This window comes from Fulmarus glacialis, unplaced genomic scaffold (genome assembly GCF_000690835.1).
Source record: "Fulmarus glacialis isolate BGI_N327 unplaced genomic scaffold, ASM69083v1 scaffold27053, whole genome shotgun sequence".
NCBI classification, from domain to species: Eukaryota; Metazoa; Chordata; class Aves; order Procellariiformes; family Procellariidae; genus Fulmarus; species Fulmarus glacialis.
The window spans coordinates 13,122-20,797 of NW_009203998.1; the positions used below are offsets into that span (position 1 = coordinate 13,122).

General features: G+C 43.4%; 1 protein-coding gene across 2 annotated transcripts in view; it reads left to right on the plus strand.

The window, feature by feature from the left end:
* The window catches only part of TAF5L (TAF5-like RNA polymerase II, p300/CBP-associated factor (PCAF)-associated factor, 65kDa), a 16,255-nt gene extending 8,908 nt beyond the window's left edge, over nucleotides 1-7,347 (plus strand). Inside the window, exon 4 of one of the 2 annotated variants that reach the window (XM_009574833.1) lies at nucleotides 5,960-7,347. In XM_009574833.1, coding sequence (XP_009573128.1) covers nucleotides 5,960-6,757 — 798 coding nt within the window. In that variant the 3' untranslated portion in view covers nucleotides 6,758-7,347. The remainder of the gene's footprint in view (nucleotides 1-5,959) is intronic. The other variant, XM_009574832.1, reaches the window with a different exon arrangement.
* The last annotated feature ends 329 nt before the right edge of the window (nucleotides 7,348-7,676 follow it).

Below are 7,676 nucleotides of genomic sequence, written 5' to 3' on the forward strand. Positions count from 1 at the left end.
TCTGCTGAGGTATTTTGGGCATGCACTGTGGAGTATCTAGTAATGTCTTGGGGGACTGTGAGGCTGTTCCACAACCTGTCTGCCTTGACGCACAAATTTTGTAGCCTACTCTCGTCCTTGCTCTTTCCTGCAGTGGTTGTAAATGCTGCACTGAGGTGCAATGAGTTTGTGCTCGGGTCATAGTTTGTTAGTCCTAAGTGCTGGTCCCCCTCCTCCAGCTGTCCTTGGACAGATGATGTTACACAGGCAGCCCAGTAAGGACAGGTGACTAGAGAAGGCTCCCTTCCCTGAGGAGCATGGAGCCTTCTTACAGATGGGAAGAGGAAACGAGGAGATGTGGGCACTAAAAACACACTGTGGTGAATGAAAACTACGAAGTGGCTCAGAACAACCAGTCAGAAGGGTAGAGAGAACGGGAGAGACGCAGGAAGAGGAAAATAAAGACAAAGTAAGGAAGGAGACAAAGGAGGCTGGTCTGAGGCTTCAGGAAAAAGGAGGGATGCCTAAGTGCAAAACTGTATTTGAGGAATCACCTGAACCAGTGGTGAAGAGTTAACATGGAAAAATTATGCAAAATATCTCTGTTAAGGAATCTGCAGTGTAGAAACTTCAGAGGCTTCCCACTCTGGAGTGCTGGAGACAAGGACAAGGATGTATGTACCTTCACATGCCAGGCTAGATAGCATCTTCTAGTTTACTCTTTTTTTTTTTGCCTTCTAGTCACACCCTTCCTCCTCTCTCACCACAGCTGCCCACGTAGCATCTTATATCTGGTTAGAGATCAGAATTTGTGACTCTTCCTTTGTTTAATCACTCCCCTCTTGAAGGAGGAAAAAAAAAAAAAGAAAAAAAAGAAGAAGCCTCATTTGTTCTTGTGTTGAGTGTTTAGCAGGAGAAACATCCTTTTTTCCACTGTTTTTTCTTCTTCTCGTAAAAAATACCTAGTGGCAGGGTTCTGTTTATTTTGGAAGAGTGCAGAGAGCTGGCTTTATGCAGGGATCTATGGTTAGGGATTGCTTTGCTTGCTAGTCAGCTTGAGAACTAGAGGCAGGCATCCAGGTGAGATAGCACAGCGGCGTGCTCACTGCTTCCCAGGTTAACCCTTTCTGCAGAATGAGCAGGTAAGTGGGTCATACTAGCCCAAGATGGAGTTACGGGCTTGTTTTCATTATAAGCTGTAAGTGTTCATAGGACACATGACTGTGTGTATTGCCTGTCATGGAAACCAAATGTCGATAACCTGTGACAGAGGAGAATTTCTCTGCTAAATCAGCAAGTCACCTCCTTTGGCTCCAGACTATAAAAAAGTGAGATATTGCGAGGTTATCAGGAGCGTGTATTAGCTTTTTTTGGCACGTAGGCGCATACTTGCATATCGTACGTGTATTATGAAATGGCTGCAGAAGCTTGAGTACAAATGGCTCTCATTGGCTATTTAATATTTTGTGTATTCTGCAGTATTTATGCACAGGTCTAAAACCAAAAACCGGTCAAAGACCAGCACAGATCAAAGTCATCATTGCCCTGAATAACTTCGCCATTGACAAAACAGTGACCTGACCAGGAGTTTAAAGTTGAGGGCGGGGTACCAGCCTGAACGCACTGCTGGTTCCATGTCCCAAATGTAAATGAAAGCTTACTGACTACAAAGGAAATAAATTCCAGTATCTGGGAGCCCAAAGTGAAAGTACACTGGCACCGTGGGGTCGCAGGTGGGAACAGACCAGATACTAAGAGAGACCAAACAAGACCACCCACCCTGACAGGGCTGCAGTCACCAGTAATGCAGCTCAGTGTGAACAGGGGCTGTGTTTCAGACTGTCACTGCAGTATGATCAGGAACAATTCACAGCAATAAATCTCATGAAAACTTTGACAAAGAACAAAAATTCTGAATGTGCTTTGACATTACTTCAGTGAGTTCTATACAATAACTTGTGAGGATGTTAAACTTGGCTGGGTTTTGTAAGGTTTCTTCATTTTGTTTGTTTTGGTTGATTTCTGTATTGTGTAGTTAGCTTTGGATACTATATTTAAATAGTAGTGCCTGAAATAATTAATCTTCAGCTTGGTTTCTGATTTGCTGCAAGCAAATAGATCCTTCTGTTTATGAAGACACAGAGGTCTAAAAGTGCACATTTCAGTGGATCTCGTTCAGGATGGCATTACAACTAGACTATTGAGTTTATTAACTGTTTTTGTATATATAGAAAAATGAGGTTGAGACTTGGCAAAAGTGTTGGAGAACGATGCTTTTTCCTAGTCTATGTAAAGCTTTTGTGTCAGTAAGGTCAAAGTCTTCTACTAGGTATAGTTTTAGTGAATTTTTCTCAGTGTGATGCCCTAATGCACTTCACCAGTGTTGTCTTGCTTCTTGGAAATAGGAGAAGCTTACTATTTTGGGATAAAGTGATTCCATTTTCTTCAGTGGCATCACACAAATGCCACTTTATAGCCTCTCTTACTTAAGGTCCAGTATAAAAGTGCAGTTTTTCAGCCGGGCAAATGGATGTATTGTTTGTCTCTTTGCAATTTTGCCATGCTCATCGCTGATACTACATAAATCAACAACAGAAAATAATACTCTCTATTCCAAGCTGCAGGAGTGGCAGCCTTTAAATTCTGTGAAGACTAAGACTTGACCCCATTCAGCTCTGCTTCTAAGTTTCTGCTTTTGAGTGGCAGCAGTCCTTCAAGTGGTAGTGAGCGGGGATGATGCTGATGCCTTGGTGGATGGCAGATGGGAAGGAATTCTGGAAGGAGCAGTAGGAAATGTCCTGCAAAGAGAGCCATGGTATCTACTCCCTCATCTTTCCCTGCTAGGAGATTCTTACTGTAGGCAGGTGGGAGATCTTCCCTTTTGACCTCTTAAGAGCACTGCAGGATGAGAGATATGACGACACCCAGGGAAACCTGTTACTAGTTAGAAAAAAAAAAAGGGGGGGAAAAAAAAAAAAAAAGGGGGGGGGGGGGGAAGATGGTTTCTTTGTTTTATAACATTGCTTTTTGAGGCTCACTCATTCCCTTGAGGCTTATGCTGGGTGGAAGATCAAGATAATTCTTATTAGCTAGATAATGTTTGCTGCTCACAAGGTTAAACGCATTGGCAGTAAATTTTTCTGGGTCCAGATGATTGTCGTGCAAAATCCATTACTGATTTCAGTAATAGCTGAGGAGTTGGGCAGTCTGTCCGTAGGTGTATCATTTGGAAGGTGTCCTGTGTAACAAAACATGCCAACATTTTTACTCTTTTCGGTTTCTTAATAATATACTTTTTGGGAGTCTTGTTACTTGCTCAGTAGATTTCCTATTCACTGTTGAAGAGTAAATTTTTTTTTTTTAGCTTATTTTAGTAGTGTTCGTAGGTTTTCCAGTTCTATCCAATTACTTAAAATCTGTTTTCATAGTTGTTCTTTTCAAAATGGTTAGTACAAATAATAAAAGGTAGCTTTTAGTGTGTGTGTGTGTGTCTAGGTTATTGATGGAAATAGGCTTATATAACTTATCTTCTTTTCCATTCCAAGGAAATACAAATCATTCATGCTATCCTGCAGCAGCAACCACTTCAGAAGGAGCTAATGGATACCTGGGTAATGCCCAGTGGTATGTTATATCCAGGAAACATATTCCATGCGTGAAATTGGCATCCTGAAAAAATCCTATGAAGAGGGATTCCCTGCCTTCCTGGTGATTTGTAACACAGGTTGCAACCTTTCTATAGCTGCTGTAAATGCTTACCTACATGGTAGTAGCTATGGGATGCAAGGAAGAGTGTGCTTGATCTGACAAAGAAATGAAGCTTGGTTCTGCAAGACAGTAACGTAGTGGCTGCACTTCCAGCTGCTTTGTTAATCTGGTCAGCAGACTAACTTGGATAGGGAGGAAACGGAAGAAGCATTATAGGTATACCATTTTCGGTAAGCTATAACAGCAGTGCGCAGTTGTTACGCTAAGTGGGTGTCAAACAGAAGTAAAAGATGAGATTTGCTACCTGTGAGCGTATAGGAGTGTGGTTTTGAATGCTTCAGCAGGCATTTTCAAGTAAGCTGCTGCTGTAATACAAGAGAAGAAGAGTTAGGTGCTTGTAAAGAAAAAGAGTATGTGCTTGCAGACAGCCCAAGTAGCCCTCTATGAATTTGGAGGCATAAAATTAAATACCTGGACTTGCGGAATTTACAAAAACTATAGTACAATACAGGTAACTTTAAATGGGCTTCCACTGGTAACTTGTCAGGAATCTTATGGTCATAATTAAATAGTATAAAATGCTGCAGGTATCAGCCTCTTTCCTTTAATGTGGTAACATAGCCTAGAGATGCTGTGGATTCCAGCAAGCAATGCTCTATCTGAAGTAGAAAAAGCAATTTGAATGAGAATGGGGCTTTGCGTGCTAGAGCCTGCAATTTCTCTCTGCCTCACCTCCATAGTAGAGATGAAGTTGGCTCCCAGCCACATCATAAAACTCCCATGGGCACTGACTACTGAAGAGAATTAGCATTGCTAAACACAGCTTGCTGCCTACCACTAAACATGCAGCTGAGATGGAGAAAGGCAGCAAGCTAGCTAAGTCAGAGTTTGCTCACCTCTAATGTGAGATTTGAAACCACTGGAGGAGAAGGGCTTTCAGTCTGAAGCAAAACTGTCTGTGGGTCCTGAGGTCGGAGGGACGGGGGATGTCGTGTCAGCTAAGAGAGCCGCTCACGATGCACTGACTTCTGCTGGTCGTCAGCAGTCCGGCAGCCCTGGGGAATTGGGTTTCCTCTCGGGGCAGGAAGTGCTCCTTCTGCAGGAAACGGCCAGTTTATGATGATAAAAGTTAAAGGGGCTGCTCACAAACAAAAGGGCGTTGTGTTGAATTTGATGTGCAGAGATCGTCTGTGGATGAGTGTTACTGATTCAGTACTGAGGGAAAGTGTCTGCCTGACAGGAAGGGTGGTCTCGAGCTACTACACAGGTGCACCCCAGGCCATGGTTATCTTGCATTTTGTCAGTGAGACACCAGCTCGTCAGGAAGGACACTCTCTTGAGTTGAGATTTGTTGAAACTTGTGCTGTCTGTAGCCTCTGAGTGTCAAGGGGTGCTACCTGAGTAGATTTTCAGAGACTCTTACCCTCTATTGGGAGATTCCTTTAGCACAGTTCACTGAACAGTCTTTAAATGTGAAAGCCCTTGCTTGTTGACTGTCTGCCCTGGTACTTGAATTGGAGAATGGCAGGATAAAAAGGTTTCTAGTGCCGTCCTTTTTGTGATTATTCATCTTCTCCTGCCCCAAAATAGATCCTTTGACCTAAACAAGCTGCATACATTTGCTATTCTTGAAGGCAGTTCTTGAAGGGTGAGGATGTGAAAGCATCCTGATAGAGCTTGCATGGAGAAATAGATATTACGGCCTTACTGGGTTACTGCTCGCTTGTGGAGCTAAGAAGGAATGTCCAGCAGACAGCTTGTCAAATATGCTTTGTCTTTCCATCTCCTGCCTTTTGTTTAAGACATCTGTGTTTCTTTTTCTCTACTGTGAGATTCACTTCCAATAATGACCACACCAAAAGAGCAGATGCCAAGATCTGTTTCAATGTCTTAGCCAAAAGTTTAGTAGAGAGCGGGTAGGGAATAAGCATATGTTTTTAGCAAGTGGAAAAATGTCATAAAATATTTCTTTTTTCCCTGTTTGCGTACAGTACCAGGTTAAGGTGCCTTCTGGAGTGAGCATGAGGCTACCCAAAATGAAGATAAAACCTTTGTATATAAAAGGTTTATCTCACCAAAAGGTTTATCTCACCGTCTCTTTCAGCATTAACTTAGATGTAGCAAATGCGTTCGTGTCTGAGTTGCAAAAAATGTGCCACGTCCAAAATAACTTCTGTATTAACACCCGCCCATTTTCCTCATGGTGGTTCCTGTATTGTTGAACAGATAAACATGCTTTCCTTTCTTGTTTCTTTCTCTCCTCCCTGACCAGGAGGAAGAGGATGACAGCGCAGGCACAGAAATGAAGATCCTGAGAGGACACTGTGGACCTGTGTATAGCACGAGGTTTCTTTCAGACAGTTCGGGGCTCTTATCTTGTTCTGAGGACATGTCCATCAGATACTGGGACCTCGGAAGTTTTACAAACACTGTCTTGTACCAAGGCCATGCCTATCCTGTCTGGGATTTGGATATTAGCCCCTGCAGCCTGTACTTTGCCAGTGGTTCCCACGATCGCACTGCAAGGCTCTGGTCATTTGATCGGACGTACCCGCTGCGAATATATGCAGGCCATTTGGCGGACGTAGACTGTGTCAAGTTCCACCCCAATTCCAACTACTTAGCGACGGGCTCCACGGACAAAACTGTGCGCTTGTGGAGCACTCAGCAAGGCAACTCGGTGCGTCTTTTCACCGGGCACCGTGGCCCCGTGCTAGCGCTTGCGTTTTCTCCCAACGGTAAGTACCTGGCATCAGCAGGTGAAGACCAGCGGCTAAAGCTGTGGGACTTGGCGTCAGGAACTCTTTACAAAGAACTGAGGGGGCACACGGACAACATAACCAGCCTTACTTTTAGCCCCGACAGTAGTTTAATTGCTTCAGCGTCGATGGACAATTCAGTCCGGGTCTGGGACATTCGGAACACTTACTGCAATGCCCCTGCAGATGGGTCTTCCAGTGAACTGGTTGGTGTATATACCGGACAAATGAATAATGTACTGAGCGTACAGTTTATGGCCTGTAATCTTCTTCTAGTGACTGGAATTGCACAAGAAAATCAGGAACATTAATTTTTTTTTTTCTTAGGGAAGTGGGTGGGTGTATTGAATGCCAGAGTCCATTGCAAGCTGAGATTACTGACTGTGAAACACTCTTCTTCCTCTACCCCCTTGAAAGGCATGTTCAGAGTGATGCAAATGCTTTAAAATGTCTTGCCTACAAAAAGGCCTGTGCTGTTGAACGGAATAAGGAAAAAAGGTGGAGTGACGAAAATATGTATACGTTCTAATCTTATACTTGTAGGGATGGGGAAAAGGGGAGGAAATCCAGTAGCTTGGGGAAACCGAAAGCCTGGTCCAGACAAGTGAAACTGCCAACCAGATAAGCTGCTGATCTGCACTTAAATATCCTGCATTGATTGATGGGCACATCTTACCTACTGTTAACTGAGGCTTGAGTGTGTGGAGAACTACTGGCACAGTGTTTTTTGTTTTGTTTTGCTTTTGTTTTCCTGGTACCGCAGAGGACCAGCATTTTAAGACCCTTCTGTTAAAAGAACATTATGTATTTTCTACAGTGAAAGTGGTCCTAAATATTACAGCTCCCTATAGCACTTCTGGAATATTTTGGACTAGCTAAGTAGAAAATACCATCTTTCTTTTTAGTAAGGGAATGGAAATCTGACCTCAGTTGGGGCCCATCTCTGCATTGTCATTTGGGTTTGGTTCCTGGTACTAGCTGTGATATTTCTATTTATGTTCCATTAATTAGGGATCTTTCTAAATCTGGTTGCACTGTGTTTTGAGGATGGGAGGACAGTGGGGGTAGAGCGGTGGCTTTAAGGGTAATAAACGACTTGCCTTGTCTGGAGGGAGGGCGCAATAGAACTGAAGTGGCTAAGTTTGGACTCCTAATGGAAATGGGGCATGTCAATCCACCACTGCACCTCACAGAAATATTTCCGTAAATGGAAGTTGGCAGTCTAGGGAG